Genomic DNA, 21,300 nt, shown 5'->3' with positions numbered 1-21,300 from the left:
AGAGAGAGAGAGAGAGAGAGAGAGAGAGAGAGAGAGAGAGAGAGAGACAGAGACAGAGACAGAGAGACAGAGACACAGAGAAGAATCAGCTCTGAGGGGAGATGCCTCCAGAACCATAGAGGCAAACTCTGGAAAGGTCTGAATCATAGAATCATACTCTCCACCCAGGGGACCCAGGGGCTCCATCTTCAGTCTTCTCGCTGGCTGCACTCCTGTGTGCATCACCATGAGACTCTGTGGGTAAGGGTACTGACCACCAAGCCTGACGTGGAGTACTGGTAGAAGAACTGGTTCCCACAAGCTTTTCTCTGATCTCCATAGGTCCTCCTGGTATGAGTACACTCCTTCAATGCATGCGTGCACACACACACAGGCATGTGTATGAGCTAATTTTTTTTAAGTGTTTGTATTAGCTGTAAGAAAGATCCCAGACTCAGAATTGCTAAACGTGCAGGGCAAATACTTGTAAGAATCAAGAGGAGCCATGGAGAAATCAGTCAAGAGTCCAGTTCCCTGAGTAGGTGGCTTCATTATGAAATCACTCAGCCATTAACTCCCGTTACAGCAAAATCCACTGGACTGCCTAAATACAGAAGGTGCTTACTGACTCCACCTCTAATTTAGACTTTGGCACAATGAGTTCTATTCAGGGCTCTAGAACTTTCCGTCTGGATGCATCAAGCTCTAATCATTAATGGTCCACTTGTTTGGCTCAGGTAAATGACATTTGCATATGCAAATCATGTCTAAATATTCTGTACTATTTAATGCTATCACTAATTACATAATAATAGTTACCAATTTCCACACAGATCAAACTTACAGTTTTGTAGCTATTAGGGAAATTGTGCTTTGTAATTAAGATAATCCTCATTTCCAGATGCTAATTAACTATATAATAATTAGTCTCATTCAGTAATGCAAATGAAGGATTTTCATCTTTATTGATAAAGGAGTTGCTTCTTATCGGTTAAGGAGTGGTCTCCCAAGAAATCTTGCAGAGAAATGCTTTTTCCTCTAAAGGCTAAAAGGTAAACCCTTTTTTATCAGCCTCATTGGCGAATGCAAATTAATCACAACTGAAGATAAATGCGCTGGTCTTCTATCAGGACAGAACGTATAGCTTACTGGGTTTCCCACTACACTTACAGATAAACAGAAGTGCTGCTCGGCCACATGACTGTGCCTCTGCCATCCTCCTTTTGTTCTGTTCAGACGACAGGAAGGACCTAGAAACAGCAGTGACTTATGTTCTGGCCACAGTAGGAACAGGGGAGTGGAGAATTTCGTGAGTAAATACACAGGCAAAAAAGAATCACGTTTGTTTGGATTATTAAGTTTTCTGTGCTGCAACAGAACACAAACTGGCACCTCCCATCGTGACTAATGAGAGCTGCCTGGGCGAGAACAGAAGGGCTGACAGCCAGCGAGGCCTCGTTGGCAGGCCCCAGCCAGGGCCTCGCCGCATTCATCATCCACTAAACCAATCCACCAATTCCGTACCACCATTTGTCATTAATTATGCTAATCAGCACACCATTACTCTTTGATGACACTGTAGCTGTTATTAGCTAGTTATGGCTTTTCAGAAGTACAACCGATTGTGTATGCACGGGCTGTGCCTGAATTAGCCTACAGGGAAGAAATGTCCAATTACAAAAAGAAGAAATTTGCTATTATCTTTTTATAACAAACCAATTTAGTAATTAGAAAAGTCTCTGAACTCACACGTTCTTTTCCTCCCCTTTTGCTTAAAAAATAATTGAAACCAAAAAATGTACTTTTCAATAATTCTCTGAAAGAGGGGGCAATACAGAGATGTTTAAAAATGGGTCTTGGGAAACACTATATATGTTTGGTGATACCCAGCCTCACAAAACATTTTTAGAAACGGTGCTGGGATGTGCTTTGGTAACACCTGGCTCTCAGGATATCTTCCCATTATGCCTTTGAATTAGCAGGACTACTTTATTATGTGTATTTCAGCCATGCTACACTCCTGAAAGATGGAAACTCAGCCATGTGACCTTTTACAGCGTGCTCACAGTGGAGCGAGGCTGTTCCATAAGGACAGCAGGCTGTGCCGGCCTCACCTGGCAGACGCTCCCACCACAAGGGTAGTGACAGCTTTAACCCTCATTCTCCCTATGATGCTGGGGGCCTCGCAAGTGACCTTAGAGATGAAAGGTTCTGCCAAGTTAGTCTCTGCATGTCCTGCAAGTGGTTTGGGGGAGCAAAGGGACTGTCCCTGTGGACAGCAGTCACAGCAAGAAAAGGGAAGGCCCTTTTCTAAACTCCAGGTCTTGACAAGAGGTTCACCCTGACCCCAAGTGTCAACGGGGCTAAGCTCTGGGCTCTTGTCCAAAGCAGGTATCAATCCCAAGTCTCCAAACTCAGGCTGGAGTCTTTGCCACTAGTTTGAGAAGCTTCAGCTGGATTAAGAGCTCATTAATATCATCAGAGTAAATGGGCCTATTAAAACATCTTTAAGCAGTATCTGAACATAAATCTCCCTAAACTATATTTAATGACTGTACTTAAGATACATTATATGCAAGTCTTAATGAGACATTAGATAGCATTTTGAAGATTAAAATTAGAGAATCCATATAAAGTCTGTCCACTTAATGTAGCCGTAAGCTATCCCGATGAACACATTACTACCAAATTATACTGCATTAGAACAAATATTTTTAATCATGTCTGATTTATTCATTCCCATTTTTGCATAACTTTCATTTAAAAAATTCATTTGTAGTTTATGAAAAAGTGTATATGAAAGATCCCAAGTTTTTGTAAGTAGCGTAGAAGGAAAATGGAAACAGAATCTGAGTACTGTCAAATGCAGCTGCTCAGGGTTTTGAGTTATTTCCATGTGTGGTTTCATGGGTTGAAGTCACATATATTTAACTTTAAATTTCCTTCAGATTAGAGTGAAAACAGAATTCAAACAAACATGCTTTGAAGACTGGAATCAGCAAAACAGACACGGTTCTGAGCGTGCGTGCTGCACAGGTGACAGGTGTATCCAGGCAACCCACGCTCTTCCTCAGGGCTGCTCACTGCCTGTGTCTAGTGCTCCCCTGAAAATCCAGATGGGCAGGCTCTGTTGCAGGGTCTGCGGCCTTCTGCTTGCCTTTGCTTTACTAGAGCCTGTGGAAATGTGAGTGAAGTCCTGTTTCCACGCCAGGGCTCCCAGGTGAAGAACACTTGGTGTGGTTAATGCAAGAATATTAAAGAAAAGGGTTTGGCTTCCCCAGGGCTGTTGGGATTTAAACTCCTCAAACAGACCAAATTATCACCAAGTCTGATCAAACAAGACAGCGGCCTCCAGGACTGTGGTGTGGCTGTGGTGCCACTGGACCTGGGTCACTGCAAACATCACAGCATCTCTTCTGAAGACAAGTCAAACTCCCGATCATCCACACTGTTTAGCATGCTACAGACCTTCATGAGATTTTTTTCTTTGTCATGGCACTGCTATAAGCCACACCCGATCCCTAGCCCCAACCAAATGAGGGAAATTTTAGTGCAAAAGAAAACTGACACACCCACCCGAATGACCTTTGAATCAAGGCAATGACTTCAGGGTTCTTCTGGGCTGAGTCTGTGGGGTGTCTCAGATCCTGCTTGCCAACCTAAAGCTCCAACTTTGGGAGCTGGCCAGAACCGGCTGTCATGAGTATCAGTGGCAGGAGGACAACTCAGACTCTGACCTGATCCCGGCTCAGATGCCTGGCAATAAGCTGATACTTGGAGAACTAAATTGTCTGATGCAGTTCTCTTCTTCCTGATACCTTGTACCCAAGTGCTACCACCTTTTACGCAAGCTATTCAATTATGGCAGGCTTCTGGGATTATGTAAATCAAGACAAGTCAGCCCATGGCACTTCTCTTAATAGAACGAGATTATGCAGGCTCCCCCCACCCAAGAAAGAATAAAGTAACACAATTCAAATACAGCAGTCGTTAAAAGAGGACTCCTCCCCCTGCATGGAAACCGGAAGCAGCAAGCCTCTTTCCACTTACTGTCTCCTGATTGCCTCTCCCCAAAAGAAACTACTCCATAATACAATTTTGCGTTTTTAACGGCACAAACGAGGGCATTCTTCATAAATAACAGCCACGCTCCATGTACAGGAGCTCCTTTTTATTAGGGACACAGTGATGAACAATGAGCAATGTGTTCTATTATTCTTTGTCAAATCACAAAACGCTACATTAGAATAACTGTGCTGGTCAATGTAATATAGTAGATTAAATTCAACTTCTGTGGAAAAACCACTGTAAAACAGCATGATAAGAAGGCTATAAAAAATTTAATTTTACTCCAAACTCCATCACAAAAAAAAAAACGGTGTGAAAAGTAATTTTGCATAATCAGTACACGCCATCTGGAACAATTAACGGATTTCTATAGAAGTATGAGGATCAGTCATATCTGCTTATTAAAGATCAGAAATTATACAAGTAATAAATCCTTGAAAAAACTAAGCATACTCCCGCCTGTCAACGCTATTTTAACTTCAAATACTGAAGAACGCCTGATAAGGCTGAAAAGAAGAGATTAATATATGCAAATTACATCCAGCATTTAAAATCCCCACAACTGTCTCTGGTTTTCTGTCCCTTATTGCTGCCTTTATGTTTTATTCATACACCACCTCACCTGTCACTTCGTAAGCTATAATATTATGGGGTATTATTAAACAGCATAAAGCCCTGCTTTAATTGGAAAGCTTCATTGCATTTTCCAATTATTTGGAGTAAATTAAAAGCAGATGCACATAGTTTAATAAAGAGTCTAATATCAGTTCCGGGAAATCAAAATTCATTGTCATTACTATGCCGTGATAGTTTTGCAAACTGTACTCAATTTCAGAGGTTTTCAAAAGAAAATCTGTCTATGCAATCTGTTAATTGTCATTCGGTTAATAACTGTTTAAATATCCAAACTACACAGCAGCTTCCTATTAAAAAAATTAACTATAGGCTTCCTGCAAGCAAACAAACAGAGCGAGCGCTCCTGGGTTGGGTGGACTCTGCCGCCTTGGAGTGCACCTTAAAACAAAGGGTGGGCTGGGCTCTGTCAGCAGCACACACAGCAGCCTGGGGCTGTGGGACAAAGAACTGGAATTTTGTACTATCTCCAGCATGGGGATGGGGTGGGGTTCTAAGGTCCTAGCAAGTGGCTCTCTGCGGAAAAGGGCAGAAGCTGTTATAAATTGTGCTTTCAGAAGTCTGCACTGCTCAGCAAAAATTATTCTCCAAAGTTTTAATTGGTACACCCAAAATAAATCCTTTTAATGAGTGAATTAACTGATTTGGGACACAAACATGGGAAAATCAAAGAAAGCAAATGCTGTGAGCAATTTGTTCTTTAAAAATAGACCCCAAAGGGCTGCTCCCTGGCTAGTTCATAGCCCTTGAGTGGAGTGGTCTATGGCCTCTTTGGCACCAGCCAGCCACAGTGCCTACAAGTGTGCTGGATGGCCAGATGAAGGGCTGTGTGCAAAACTGCTCCAAGCAGCCCTGAAGGACCAGTCTGAAAGGTTACTCCTGGTGAGAAATACAGCTAGCTGGTGGACAGAGCCCCAAGCTACAAGTTGCAAACACACAAATACATGTAGTGAACACATTTACAAATGGAGACTCAGAGGTGCGTGCCAACCAGTGCGAGTAACCTTTTCATTTTTGCACTAAGTGGCAGACTTTCTCAGATCCTAGGTGTGTAAAGTATAATAGGGCAAGCAGTAATTGACTTTAAACTCCACCCACCACCGGGGCTTCAATTAAGGACTGCTGCTCAGCAAAGCTCATAACTTGTAAGGCTCTTTCCCCCAATCCAATTAAAACCCAGGTCTTCTGAGAAGGTGAGAATGTAGGATTTACACCACAGCTCTCGTTTCAAAGGGCAGAGTGGCCAACATCTAATCTGGCAAGGCTGGTCCCCTCCAGGCCAGAGAGAACACGAGAGCTTTCTGCCCAATAGCCGAAAAATGTGTTCAGAGATGAAGATAAAAGCAATTCTTGTGCAGTGATCCAAAAAATAGCATCTCTTTCCCCCCCAAAATTACTTGTTTTAATAAAGTAGACACACTGTGCCAACTCAACCATTTAATTATCTGCAAAAATGATGAATCAAAACAATAGTTTGCAACAATAAATGACTAACCTCTGATTAAAATGTCTGTCCTCATTAAATCAAAATAAAAGGCACAGTATCTTAAAAGGAAAAAAAAAGTAGCCTGAGAAAATGAGCCACCTTAGCCTCTGTGGCCTCACCTGTAACGGTGACCATGGCCTCCTGCATGGACTGGAGCATGTCCCCTCTCTAAGTCAGAGGACACATGGAAGGATTCTGTGTGGTGCCCTTAGAGGACTGCGGTATGATAGGCTTCACTCGAATGTGGTTCCGTGGCCAGGACCGGGGCTTTTATAATTGCTGATGTTATTTTGCTAAAGGGCCTAGGCGGGGGGGGGGGGGGGGGGGGGGGGGGGGGGGGGGGAAGAAGCAAGGAGTGAGGAGAAAACCCGCTTTCATAGAAGATCATTTGCATCTACTGTATTGTTAGTCCCTCAACCTAGAACTGACCTTAATACATGCATGTAATTAAGATGGTATAAAAGCAAAAAGGAGGGAGGGGGTGGGATAGAGGGTTCTAGGAAGGAGAAATGGGGGAAGAGGATGACATCTGAAATGCAAATAAATAAAGTATCCAATAAAAAAAAAGAAGACCCCCTCTCAGATAAGAGCTGAGTAGGGAAAGAGGAAGGGGATCTCAGGCCTTAAAACCTGGAAACCATCAAACTTCTCTTACCCAGTAAACTGGCATCTCAAGCAAGCAGTGGCTTCTAAGGCAGGAAGTGGGAGGTTGCCTGCAGGATACAGTAAGACCCTGAATTCAGTCAGGGCCTACTTCCCAGCTTTCTTACAGCTTGGCTGGCTAGGCGAGAGCAGGACCTCTGAGCCAGGCTAAAGGCACATACGACAGCTACCATTTGTGGAGTGCCCTTTGTGGATGTTATTTCTAATTTGCTAAAGCCAGAAGAGAAAGTGTGATTCAAGCTTACAAAAAGAGATAAAGGAAATGATGTTACAAAAAAAAATCGCTATTCATGCATCTGAACTGGACAGCATCAAGGCAGGAATGGCCCCAAGACCAGTTCCTCTCTGAATCAAGACCATACATATTGAGTACCTCCTGTAAGTCTGATCCTGGCTGGGTGCTCAGCACACTGGGAAATGAGATATCTTTGTTTTGCTCTCCTAGATGAACCCTGAACTTTAGCTATGAAGACAACTACTGTGTGTGCGTGTGTGTGTGTGTGTACATGTGTGTAGAGGTCAGAGGTCAGCCTCAGGGGTCAGGGGTCATCAGGAAGGCTATCCTCCTCAGTTTTTTGAGACAGTCTCTTCCTGGCCCAGAGCTTTCCACTAAGCTAGGCTGCTGGCCACTGACCTCCAGGGAGTCCTCAGTCTCTGCCTCCCCAGCACTGGAAGCTACCACTCCAAGGTTTTGTCTGTGGGTGCTGGGGATTGGTCTCAGTTCCTCACTCTACTGACTGAACCATCTTCTCAGTCCTGAATAATCCTGAACAAGACACGTTAGCTAAAGGTAGGGCTCCTTCCTTAGACCTGGGCAGTCAAGCACAATGCCCAAGCTGCACAGGAAACATATGCAACCAGGAAGCTCAGTGGCCAAAGAAGCCACCTGCCCTGAGACTATAGAGGTGACAGTACCTTTGGCAGAAATATTAAGAGTTGGGGACCAGGTAATGCTCAAGACAAAGATCTTCTCTAAGGACAGAGTTCTGCTGGCACTGGATGTATCTGAAGTAAATACACAAGTCAAGGCACATACAGCTCAGCGTGTCACTGCCTCTAGGGAGTGAACAATTAAGGACGCCTACGTGTGTCACCAGAGCGATGTGCAGGGCCAGCGAGGTAAGCTTCACTCTCTCTTTCAAGATTATGGATGTCACTTTGCCAATGGATCAAGAGATTACTCGTACTGTAAAGCATGCCAGGCATGGGAAAGCACTCGGCAACAAAGGACCTCACCTCGGAGGGAAGTTTGGCATCATTCACTATCCCAGAGTCGATGCTAAGACAAATCTGAGCGTGAAAGCCTCATCCTCTGAGATATGTAACAAATAATTCCATCCAAATACAGGCTGGACCAAAGGTACACGCTCTCTTTCTCCCTCCTTTCACCCCCCTCTTTCTCTTCTTCCTCCCTCCCTCCTTTCCTTCCAGTAAATAGCACAAAGGGACTTAGGCTCACCATTGACTATAACTAAGAAGGAAGTGCAGTGGGCATGCATGGCAGCATGGAAGGAAAGATGAGGTGGGGTGGGGGAAGGGGTAGACTCAGGTGCTTTAAAGGTAGCTCTGCTGTCCTTAAATAGGCTTGGGTCTCCTCTGTGCAGCTGTCAGAAGTCAGATGCATCTGTCCCTAGAGAAGGGAGGATACTCTGGCGTGAGACACTGGGCAGCTTCTGAGCCGATTACCCACTCCTGTGCAGCTGCATCATTGCCTGGTAAATCTCAGGATGCTAGCTTGAGCCCCATACTTCCCAGGCCCCAGGCAGGCAGAGAAAGGGGGGTGTGAAGCAGAGGGGACATGGGCTGGCAGATCATGGGTCATAGGTTGGGGTCTCTCCAGAGAGGTGGCTGGAACATAAGAGCTGCAACTGTTCGCCATCCCTGGCTCTTTGGAGGCCTCATCTAGAGAATGAAGCCTTGAGGAAGGACAGGCAGGTGAGGCCGAGGTGGTCACAGGTTCAGATGGGACCTGATGCTGGTGGACAGACACAGGAACTCATGGAGCCATAAAGCTCACAACAGGGAAAGGAATTGAGGGTTCAATCCCAGTATGTGGCATGGTGGGTTCGGGGCCACCTCCTATCATTTTAAGGTTCACAGAAGATGGCAGCATAAGGACACTGGTATCCAGAGATTTCTAGACAAAGACATACACAGCACAACTCGTACAGTTCCAATCCTGATAAGGGGTTGTTGGAGGGGCCTCCTTCATCCCCTGAGCTGTACCAGAAAGGACCTGCAGGTGGGTCTGGAGAGCAGCAACACTGCTGTGGCATCTTTGCCTGCTCCTGATGCCCTTGGAACTTAGAGATCCTAGTCAACCACATGTTCAAGGCCCCTCCCTCTAGTGAGATCCGAGAGGCTGGGGCCACTAGGGATTTCTAGCACACTGGGGCCACCCTGACACTTGGGTGCTGTTATGAATCACTTGGGCTTGTACACTTTCAACTTTCAGGCTGGCAAAGGGAGAGAAACACACAGCAATCTGGACTGAATGAGAGTCATGGCCTCAGGGCCTGATGTCCAGCCCGGATTTAAATCTCAGCCCTGGGTGTAACCCTGAGTGGGTCCATCTCTCTAAACTCTTTTTCCCACTTAGAATTGTCTTGGGTTTTAAATTAAGTGGCAAAATGCACACACAGTGCACATGGGGGTTCTGCACACGTGAAGTACCTGGGGAAGGGTGGGTATAATTAAATAATTATCTCTATTAACTCCATCTATCTTAATAAAATAGATATGCTTTATCTATTTCAGCTCCCTAAATGTGTTTAACTGAAAGACGTTACCTTAATATCCTCTCCTTCCTTCTCAGCTGACGGTTGATACTGTGAGAGACACACACATGGAGAACAAAAGGCAAACTTGATATGTAAGCCTTTGCAGACAGCAGTGTCCAGCAAACTCTGGCAAAGCTGTCAAGAGCAGATGCAGTGCTGGGATCAAGTGCACTTCCTTGATTACTAGTATGTTCTGGGCCAGGCCTGCAATGGGGTCCTCTTCCAGGAAGGAAATTATGAGAAGATAAACACATGGGAGAAAGGAGTGTGCTTAGATATCTGTTCTCAGTCAGGGTAGTGTCTACACAGAGTGCCCATGAGGTCTATGGCCTGTAGATACAGAGTATCAGGCAGGGTATTGGACCACGTTGAGCTGCATGTATCCATGGTACCTGTGGCCCCATGGGAGTGTGACCACATCTTGTCCTAGACAACTGCAGTTGTTTTTGACAAACTGGCCTGGGAAATGGGGCTTCCATCCAGACTCGGTGCTGCTCAGATCCCTGATGGCAAACTCAGGCCTGAAGTTTATCTGCAAGTCCCTGCCAAGGTCAATCCAAAGCCCTTTGACTGCCTCACCTATGGATTTAAGGCATTGCTGCCCAAGCTCTGCCAGGCTTTCAAACCAAACACAGACTGAGAACGCAGTGGGAGTCGGCCACCTTCTTAAGAGCTCTGAAGTACCTGTCACCTCATAATATTTTTATTTTCCACAATGACGAAACTGGAATACGTCTTGGTGCTCCCCCACCTGCAGAGAGCACACAAAGGCCTCGGCAGCCATCAGCTCCATCAAGAATTTTTCCTGCAGACACCAAAGGCACATAGAGGAAGATTTTATAGATGCTGCTGGCAGGCTCTGCCTGCCTGGCACTTCCCTCTTTCCTGCCCCTGAGCCGTCATCCTGTCGCCTCCCCAGAAGGGCCTGTGGGCTGTCTGCCACAGAAAACAGCCCATTTCTAAGTGATGATGCGTGTCAGCATCCTGGCTTCCAGAGATGCTGGCTGAACTGTAGCAGAGAGCCTTTACCGCCCATTTCTCTGGACTGGGGTGGGGGAGAACGTATTTTCCCTAACATTCAGAAGTGACCATATCTATCAGACTTCTGTGAGGGAGCATGAGGCTGCAGTGAAGACCATGCTGGGCATGTGCCAGTGTGTCCTGAGTCACAACTCCCCACAAATCTCTGGGCTCCTCCACAGGTCATGTCCTGCAGAGGCAGTGAGTACGGAGAACACCCATGTTCCCACTAGACTTCCTGCCTTGCAAGCTGTTTTCACTAAACCCTGAATCCTCCCAGCAACTGGGGAGGGAAAGGGGGGCACTGGACATGTCTTGAATTTCCCAGGTAGGAGAGCAACTATAGCATTATATCACTAGCCTGAGCATAATTCAACCTCATAGGGGACGCTATTCATGCATGTGTGCAGTGTACAAGATGGGAGGGTGCACCCAGCAGTTCTCTCTCTATGAAAGCTGGGTAGCATGTGTCAAAATTCTGAACATGACGTGACAGTCTTTGTCAACAGGTCTCCTGTTGATCACAGAGCCTGCCATGGACCCCCATAGTCTGCCGAATGAGTGGAGGCTTAGCCTTGATTCTTCTGTGGACTTTGTTTTACCTACATCTTCCTGGCTTAGAAAGGGGAGAAGCCCACCCCCAGGCTTTCAACAGGCCTCTGTCTACTAAAGATGCTTAGCACAAGGCAGTGTAGGGTAAGCCAGGAGGATGGTGACAGACTGGGGTGGAGGAACCCTAAAGGCTTTGAGAAGAGCAGCTTGACAGTAGGCCTTTGAAGATAGCTTGGAAAGGACACAAAGAGGAGAGGTGGGTGGAAGTGCTACTATGCTGGGTGCAAAAGCAGAGCCGAAAGCAAGGGCACAGAGAGTGAGGCAGGCTGGCAGGACAGGGGTACAATGTGTCAAAGGGCAGATTAATCTGGCCAGGTAAGGTCTGGAAGGATGCAGTCACTGATGGCTGGGGACACGGGAGACATGCAGGTCTGACTGGCAGATGAAGAGCTCAGGCTATGCCTGGAGGAAGCATTTGCCACCTGGACAGCAGGACACTACAGTTAGAAAAGGCTGGTCAAGCAGGCAAGTGGTGGAACACTTGTGTATCTAGGGAGTTGCTTGGGCTAGACCACAAGCCCAGCCAAGTGGGGTTCTAGAAAACGAGGAGGGGCCATACTAACATTTCATGCCGAGGACTTATAGGGCACGGTCCTGCCATGGGCCATGGGCAGGGTGTCAGGCTCAGCCCCTCTGTGGAGCCCTGCAGAGACACAAGCTTGAGCTCTGAGTGCCCTGTGAATGTGCCTATGCGTAGTGTTCATTAACTCCTGTGACACGGTGACCACAGGGAATGTACAAAGCATATCCAATTAGCCAGGCCTCTGTGAGTATCTGCACTCTTAAATCTTTCTGCATTTCGAAAGGGTTAAAGCTTATTATTAGCATATAATTTACAGTCCTTTCTCCCAGGGAAGGAATAATGCACAGTAAATGCCACATTCATTTTAATAATACATGTTACAGTCTGTGCCCACATCTGCACAAAGGTAAAGGAGACAGATTTTTTTGACATGTCCCACTCTGCCATCTAAACACAGGCTTTTTGTTTCTTAAGTGACGGAAGGTTTAATCAAGAAAGCAGGCAATTCATCAATCGAAACAAGGCAGTGTGCGTGCGCCTGACAGCACACACATGGTTGTGTACAGAGCGAACCTGGCCACCTGTCAGCCACCCCTTTACATCAGGATCTACAAATACGCTGGGCGATCAATTCCCATCCTTCTGTTCAGCTCTTCTTTTCCTTATTATATTTTTCTGTAGACTTGATCTTACTGCCAGGCAGGGCTGGAGCCAACGAGACACAAGGTGAGCCACAGCTCGCACTGCGGTAACAAAGTCCCCCAACCTTGCTACCACTCACTTCCCTCTGGACCTGAGCACTGCTGTCAGACAGGCTTTTGCTGCATTCAGGAACCCCCCCACCCCCCACCCCCACATTGTACTCTGTGGCTGGATCAAGTTGCTACTCCCTGCTGGGACCTTTGATGCCTACACAGGCACTCACCTAACATCTTTCTAAGTTGTCCCAGGTATCCCTGAGCACTCCAATAGATAAAGGAAAGCAGAGGTCGGAAATGCAACATCATTTCAGGCCACGAGAGCATGTCCACAGAAGATAAAGGCCACAGGGACACTGGGAACACAGAGGCAGGATCCTGAACGAACTCCCAAGAGCTGGAGAAGGCTCTTTCCCTTGGTGGCAATCATTAGTGACCCACTCAGCTCATGTATGAGCTAAAAGGAGACACACAGCATGCCACAAGTGGAACCAAGTGTTACTCAAGACCTTCACTCTCTGTACGCCACAGGAGATGTGGGCTGCCCTGCTGTCTGAGCCTCACACCTCTCGCTCCAAGCCTGCAAAGTTTTACTGAGCATGAGGCAGGCATATTTCCAATGTTTTGTTTGGGTCATGCTGTGTGACTCAAGTTAGTCAGAGCTCACAGAGGAGATCTGATCCCTGCCTGGTCTCCTTAGTACTGGGATTACAGGTATAAGCAATCATATCCACTGAGAGAGAGAGAGAGAGAGAGAGAGAGAGAGAGAGAGAGAGAGAGAGAGAGAGAGAGAGAGACAGACGGACAGACAGACTAGTCATTTCAAATGTAAGGGACCATGTATGGGTGGAGTGCTCTGTTTGTGAAGCTGGCAGGGTTTTAAACAAGCAGCATCCCCACCCAGACACACAGTCTCTTTGCCATGAGATGAAGAGCTGCTGGCAGAAATTTTATCCCATTGGATGAAATGTATAAATCACGAGTTTCATAATACTGATAATTAAATGTCCATCTTCCAATTTAAATGAGAACTGGATTAAAACTGCACGGAGAAAGGCTGATTCTCTGAAATCATTAATTATTTTTAATTGCTTCGTGCCTTTGCAGCCCACGCCAGAGTTGTTCAGCTCATCCATAGATCTCTGGTTCAGACAAAGCTGTCCTCCTTTCTGCCCTGACAAGAGGACACAGTTCTACCCAGGCACCTTCAGCCCTCCTCGGTATTAAGCACCTTGAAAGGCTCTTGTTTTTAAGAGAGCAGCCATGGAGGCCCAGAAGATGTTTTTTTTAGTAATCAGAGAGAAAACGAGGGGTGTTTGTGGGGGAACCTAATACTGGGGAGTAGGGAGTCGAAGCCATGGAGCCTCCCTCCCATTGAGCCAGGGCAGACCAGGATGCTGGGCCACCTGCCTGGGGGTGGACAAGGACAAGTCCCCACCTCTGCTCAGCACTGGACTCAGCAGTGTTTCTGTACTGTGGCGCCTCCTAGGGGCTGGAGGTGTTTGGGTTCCCTTGCTTGCCAGTTTTCATTTGTATTTGCTTAATTTTTCTACCTTTAATGCCCTCCCACAAAGTTTTCTGGGGTTTAAAAGACAATTGGAGGGAGGAAAGGGAAGGGAGAAACTGTAATTATATTTTAGTTTAAAAAAACTATTTTAAAAAGGGCAATTTTGTGAAGCCTACAACTGCAGTCAACAAAGGCCTGAGTGCCTAGCTTCCACTGCTTCGGAAGCTCAGTCACTAAGCACATCTGTCATAGCTGAAGAAGCACCCTGGGTTAGGAAACGGCATGGAGACCTTCCCCTCGGGAGTCCTCTGGAACAGCTGTGCTGTCCTGGTAGCCGCCTGGCACAGTGTGTGACAGCATGAGCTGGAGAGGTGCATCCAGTGCCCTAGGTGCATTTTTCTCACAAAGGTCTCCAGTGATGTGGGCCATTTAAACTGAAAACAGACACCCTTCCCTAGGCCGCATGGACTGTTCTCATCAAACACCATTATTGGCACAGAAAGTTGGGTGTGCTATGAAAAGAACTGAATGCCCATGAATGTAAATATTTATAGTTCTCCAACCCACATACAGAGTTGCCTGATGGACCTGCGATTTTCAATATGTATCTGTGGGATAATTATCCACCTGGAATATCACACAGAGCAGAACTAGAGACAGGGCTGGCTGCAACAAGACACACACTCGCAGCCTCTCTGCTCACTCCATTCCGCTTTCAGGACCGCACACATGGAGTTGTTCTCCACTTGCAGTGTTCTGGGAAGAAAGACTATTTTCTGTGATCAAGAAAAAGGATACTTAGCACCTCTCCAACAATCCCACTGTCAGACAGCTGGCAGCCTACCCCCCCCCCCCGAACCTGGCTATCATTTTCTCTCATCCAGGTTGATTTTGTTGAATGTATTTTGGGCTCCACCTAAAATCATCCTTAGACCAGGTGAAACAGAACATCTAAACATCTGAAGAAAGTTATAAGAAAAAGAAAGCCTCTGGGAAACATGATGGGCAGGCCAGGAGAGGAGCTCCTCACTCCAGGGTCTGGATGAAGCTCTTATCAGCTGGCTCCCCAAAAATTCCAACACACCTCCCCAAAATCTAGTTTTCTAAATGTATAATGGGAAAGCCCCTTACAGAGAAAAGACACATCCGAGATCCTTTGCAAGACTGCAGTGGCTCTGAGTCTTATCCAAGAAACACCCAGAGTCCAAAACCAATCTTATCAAAAAAGGAGGGGGTGGCTTCTTAACAAGCACTTGAGGTTAACTCAAGAGTCACTGAAACACTGCATACAGCTGCTGCTGGGATGCTGAGCCGAGCTGAGGCCTGCTTTGAGAATCCTCCCATCCCCATCCACTCCTTACTCCCAAACCCCTGTGCTCTGGGGATGCCTTCTTCTTTCCAGTGGTGCCTTTCTACTTTAACAAGCTATGACCCTGCTTCATGCTGGCTCATCCTGAAATTTCTTTTTGTATCAAAGTCAAGTGTGTCTTGCTTTACTTAAGTCTAGGTTCCTAAAACAACTAGATACTGCAGGCAATAGAGTACAGATGTGCCTCTGTCCTTGCCACTGCTGACAGGGCATAGAAGACTATTTATTAATAAGAGATGCTGGGTTGGAAAAATGGCTCAGTGGTTAAGAGCCCTGGTTGTTCTTCCAGAGGATCTGGGTTCAATTCCCAGCACCTATATTGGGGCTCATAATCATCTGTAACTCCAGTTCCGGGGGTGGGGGGTCTGGTGCCCTCTTCTAGCTTCTGTGAGCACTAGGCAGGCACACAGCACAAGCATATACATACAGACAAAACATTCATACACATAAAAATTAAACTTTTAAAGAGTATCCTAAAAAAAAAAAGATATACTAAAAAGGAGGAGTCGGGTAAAGTCCTCAGGGTTGTTTGTGACGTGTCCAGTCAGATCCATTTGAGGCCAAGAGGAACCCTCAAAGGGACTCATATCTTAGAGGAACATATAGGCCGCAGTCACATGACTATGGAGTTCACTCAAGAAAGGACAGCATGAGAGGGGACAGTCAGAGATGCACAAGCCACTGCTTGCCCACGGCAAGAAGAAAGTGACTTAAACACATTGGTATGGATCTTCTTAGAACTTATATTTTAAAAAAGAGATCTCAATGAACATTCAATTAGGTTTTTTTTCCTCACAAGGCAACGTTGTGTGTATTTTTCCTTCATTTATGACTAAAATGCCAGGCCATTGGACAGACAGTTCGTAGGACATCCTTGCCCATACTCACTTTCTCTGCTTGCCTCAGAGGCAACAGTCCTCACCCTAGTGGGTACCCAGCTCTTCTTTTGATAAGTAAGATTGCACATCCGTAAGAAGTTTCTAGAAGACAGTGCCAGGAGAGGAAGGATGAGGGCCAAGTGACCCTCCATGGCTTTTTTTTTGAGGGGGGAAGGGGGGTTCAAGATGGCAGCAAAATGGATATGAACATTCCAGGACTTTCACTGAGCCAGTGAGTTTCTCACCTGCTTCCACTAGCAAGAACTATTCTCTGGACTGGGTAGATCATGGCCAGTGTGCCTGACGTGTGCTGAGACCAAAAACCACTACACGGCTATGAAAGCGCAGAGCCTGGCTTGGTGAGGGGAGGCCAAAGACAGGGAGCAAGCTGGCAGAGGTGGTAGCCCTAGACCCTGGAAGCTTGCAGGTAGCAGGTCACATGACAAGGGACTTGTCTGGTGTTCCTGGGCAGAACAGATGTTAGCTCAACACTTTGGCCTGGCAGCATCCTGCATGGCCTCTTCTGCTGCCACAGGAGCTCTGAGCTATGGCTCTGTACATATACTCTCGGGTGGAAGGAGACTGTCTTGGCTCAGTGAAGGGGACTGGAAAGTAAATGTCCCCACACTTATTCAATAGGACTGCATTTTACATTCCTAGTCACACTGTTCCAACATCTTATCTCAGAAAGGGTCAAAAATTATCAAATGGCTATGTCTATCTTCAGGAACCACAGAGAGCATGCGCCAAGGGCTCAGCATCGGAAGAGTGTCCTGATTGCACTGGCATCTGGGAGGAGAGGGTCTGATGATTTATGTCATGGTTTTCAGAACTTCCAGTGTTGGGGAGTCAACACTGGGCTTGGCTGGCTGGGGCACGTGTCACCTCAGCTGATTTTGGTCTAAACCTCTAGAAACCCTTATACCAAACTGAGATGTGTGCCACTTGGTACCAGATAGAGTCATGTGGGGGTGACAGAGTGGTTTCTGTGTCCTTGAGTTAGAACAGACAGAGGTAGGCAGACAATGTGGAGGAATGGAAGGGGGTGGATAAACTTCCCAGTTCCCCTTCCACTAGTTGCCATAGTGAGGCCGGAGGCCTCCATGGAGCTCCAGGGTCTACAGGGTATTTCTAGTGGCCCTGTGAGAGGCAGCTCCTGGCAGAGTGATTTGGTGCCTGCAGCTGCTGAGGAGACCTGAGCTGTCTGTGGTCTGGGCTAGAGCCTCAACTACCTCTGAAGATGAAAATCCCACAGATTGTCATGGATATAAATGGGACAGGAAGTTTCTGACCCACTTCCCCTGTGTCCTAAGGCTGTTACCTTGCTATTGCTAAACCAGCAGCTGAAATGAGTCCAGTCAACACTTCATCAACGCTGCATTGAGAAAGCAGCAGTCCAGAGCAGATGAGAACATTCCTACCACACCAAAGCATGTGCCCTGTGGGCCATTTGCTGAGGCAGCATCAACATCTGGGAAAGCCATCAGAGGACACAGGGATGGTGGGTGCTGCCCGGTGCCAAAGCTGTAAGATGTGCAAGCTGCAGATGAGAAGAGTGTGAGGGCACTGTCCTTGCGTGGCTCTGAGGGGAGTGGATCTGGGTTCCACAGTCCTGTTATGTACCTGACACTGAGCATCTGGGGAAAAGGTCAGTGTTTCTATACAACAGGCCATTCTTCCAAACTTGTTAAGTTCCCTCGATGACTCTCCTGAAATAGTCATGGTACGGAAGCAGTGCTCCCCAGAGACACTTTTCTTAGACACACACCACCCACCCCTCCCCCCTGCCCTGGCTCCTGGAGCATAGCCAGAGCTGGGACTCAGGGCTCCCCCTTCCCAGCAGGAGTGTCGCCCAGAAATGGAACAATCTGCCTTTGCTTTCACTTCCAAACCTATTAGGGAGTGATCATAAGGAGAGGAACGCACACTGACAGGAATTACACCACTGTGGGAGCTCACCGATTTAGTAACCTGAAGCTACAGTTTTTAGAAAAGAGAGAGAGATTACCTTTTAAATAACCGATTCATTATGGGACATGAATGGATGTCATGTTCCCATGTTCGAAATGTCACTCAGCATTAAGGATGTGTGCTGGTAAGTGGCGCCAATTTACCGTGTTCCCCTGACAAACAACCCTGTCTGGGCCCCCAGTGATGGGGGTGTTTGTGGGCTTCCTGGGCTCTTGGTGAGTCACCTGTATGGCCTCACACCTCATGAATCTTTGTTCTGTAGTGAGGCCGTCCCTTTTCTCTTCCCTGATGAAGTTCCTGCCACAGGAACGCTATCCATTTCCAGGCTAAGTCAGAAACCACAGACACGGACGCTGGGTGTGCGTGGGAGAACAGGCTGTGTCCCTGATGGACACACGCTGCCTGTGAGAAACTGAGGTGAGGACAGGCAGGGACATGGCGGGCAGCGCTGTGTGTACAGCAGGGCCTGCCTGCACTGGCAGATAAAGGATGTGATAAATGTCCCCCCACCCCAACCTGAGAAACCAACACACTGTACCTCATTAGCTTCCAAACACACCACTGGCCTTTCTCTAAGTTCCTACACAAAGGAAAGGGAAGGCCAGGTTCTGCAGGACGAGACAGCATGGCCGGGGACTGTGAGGCAGTAGCAGGCACAGTTCTGCGCTGGCCTGCCTGTGACGGTGGCCACATGCACAGTTCTGCGCTGGCATGCCTGTGACGGTGGCCACACGCACAGTTCTGCGCTGGCATGCCTGTGACGGGGGCCCGCATACCTGATAGAGCATACAGGTTGGAGAGCTGGTACTCATAGTCTGTGCTGGCGCTGTTCCTGCCTCGGAAGGTAGCCGGCAGCGTCAGGGAGATGTGCCTGGGGGAGACGGGGAGAAAGGTGGTTATAACCAGTATGCTGTGGCCCCTAGCCTGAGAAAGCACATGATGTCACCTATAACTCAACAGCATTCTGGAGTGGCAGAGCAGGCACTTCAGAAGACCTCCATCTTCTCCTACAGCTTTGGCCTTCTCAGGAGACCGGTAGCCATTTTCTTCCATCCTACAGGGTATTTCACAGAGACTGGCAGTCTAACCCAGAGCTCAGTGTGAGATACCAAAACACCCTGGCTGGGAAGAGTGGTTTCCACATCCACCACAGGTTGTGAAGGATTTCACTCTCAGGTAGGAGACTATCGACCTCTGACAGTAAGCATGGCACCTTGCTTTGAGTCACTGTGTCCTGTACCCCCCAGAACAGAGCACACAGTATATGCTCATGGAAAGCACCTCCCATAGGCCCACAAAGCTGGCTACGAGCCTGTGACCAGAGTGTGGAAGTGAGCTCGAGTCCAGGGCAAGCACCCCACTTAGCATACTCATGGCTGCCTCAGACAACCCTGCAAGGAGAACCGTATCGATGGGGAGAGTCAGGCCCAGCGGGTCTGGGGAGCAGACCAGCAGTACCAGCTCCCTGGAGGCCTGCCCGGGGCCGCCTTAGATGGCTCAGTTACCTATGTGTGGGCTACACCCAGCTATTCACGCAAAGATCCCAGTGGGGCAATCACCACAGAATTCCTGCTCACCCTCCCAGGCCTCACCCAATTGCCTGAATGTTCTCTCAGGGCTCAGGTGTGCTCAGCGGGGACAGATGTCAACTCAACAGCAGAGGCACATGTCACTTTGTTCCCTATTTCTAGGACAGTTTCTGTCACAGGCTAATCACTGACTACTTGCTGACCCAATCAAGTGCTGGACATAATCCTCTTGGTCTTTCTGCTGGCTCAGGCACTGCAGTTCTCTGCACAGCATTTCCCAAAAGGACTTGTGTGCCCAGGCCTCTCTGCCACAGAGGGAAGCAGGGGTGAAGGGAGAAAGCGGTGGCTGTGGCATCCAGGACCTCACAGGGGGGGAGGGATGGTTTCTGTATACATATGTGGGGTGACCTAAGGGGCATGGGAATGCGGACAGAAGAGTCTTTGAGGGAGGAGCCACTCAGCAGGCAAGTGTAAACTGAAATAAAGTTTCTACAGTTTTGGCACCTCCCCTTCTCTCGGGAAGGAAGCAGAGACATGGGGCTGAGGACACAGGAGACTCAGAGAGGAGACAGGTCTCCTAACAGAAACACCAGTAAGAATGGAAATGAGAGAGGGCACAGGTCCCCAAATCTTCTGGAGGCAATGACAACTTTATTTAAAGCTATGCTGCCTCAGAACATGGACCCAGGATAGAGAGCCACTCATGCTGGGTGGCAATGTCCCGGCCATGGTTCTAAAGCCAGTGATGCTAGACTCAAGGTCCCTGCCAGCAACCCCAACAGGCAGCAGCGCACTGGACATAGATGGACATAGTGGCCCGGCCCTCTGTGGGTTGAGGGCACTGCCCGCCACAGTTCACTGATTATGGGATCTAGTCTCAATGACAGCACCTGGGAGCTAGGTGGCCTCTGAAGAGACATATCATCTGTCAGCAGAAACAGGTTGTGATGCAAACAAAGCAAGTGTCACAGAACCAGGTGGCGAGCACCAGTGAACCCTTTAAGTTGGTGTAAGGGTTAATCTTGTCAACTTGATGGGATTTAGAATCTCCATGGAAACAGGTCTCTGGGCATGTCAGGAAGGGAGTTTACAGACCAGGCTGAGGTGGGAAGACCTACCCCAAATCTATGCACAGCGACAGTGGGTCCCTGCCTGAGCAATCAGGAGAAAGCAAGCTGAGCATCGTGCCATCTTTCTGCACTTCCAGACTGTGGACACGTGTGGCCAGCTGCCTCAGCCCCTGTCCCTGTGCCTTCCCCACCATGACAGACCCAAGTGTGAGCCCAAATCAACCCTTCCTTCCTTACCTTGCAACCATCCTAGAGTCCTGCTCCTGAAGGCCTGAGCGTGGAGCCAATCCAAACCCACTGGAGATTTTCCTTTGCCTTAAACTGAACCCCACTGGCTGTGAGAGCTTGCTGGCTTAACCCAGCCCCCACCCCGACATTCACAAATTCCAGTGTCAGCTTTTTGTGCCTTGTCCCTATGGCTTTCAGACCTGCTCCAGGTCAGCTTTTTGTGCCCTGTGCCTATGGCTTTCAGACCTGCTCCAGGTCAGCTTTTTGTGCCCTGTCCCTATGGCCT

General features: G+C 47.8%; 1 protein-coding gene across 1 annotated transcript in view; it reads right to left on the bottom strand.

Annotated features, from left to right (window-relative positions):
• Window positions 1-21,300, bottom strand: part of Mvb12b (multivesicular body subunit 12B) — a 149,057-nt gene that overhangs the window by 50,781 nt on the left and 76,976 nt on the right. The window contains exon 7 of the mRNA XM_028756971.1: window positions 18,964-19,058. Coding sequence (XP_028612804.1) covers window positions 18,964-19,058 — 95 coding nt within the window. The remainder of the gene's footprint in view (window positions 1-18,963; window positions 19,059-21,300) is intronic.

Source organism: Grammomys surdaster, unplaced genomic scaffold (assembly GCF_004785775.1).
Source record: "Grammomys surdaster isolate TR1022 unplaced genomic scaffold, NIH_TR_1.0 126133, whole genome shotgun sequence".
Taxonomy (NCBI): domain Eukaryota; kingdom Metazoa; phylum Chordata; class Mammalia; order Rodentia; family Muridae; genus Grammomys; species Grammomys surdaster.
Note: the sequence above shows the minus strand (reverse complement) of the source record. Positions and strands in the feature narration are given on the sequence as shown.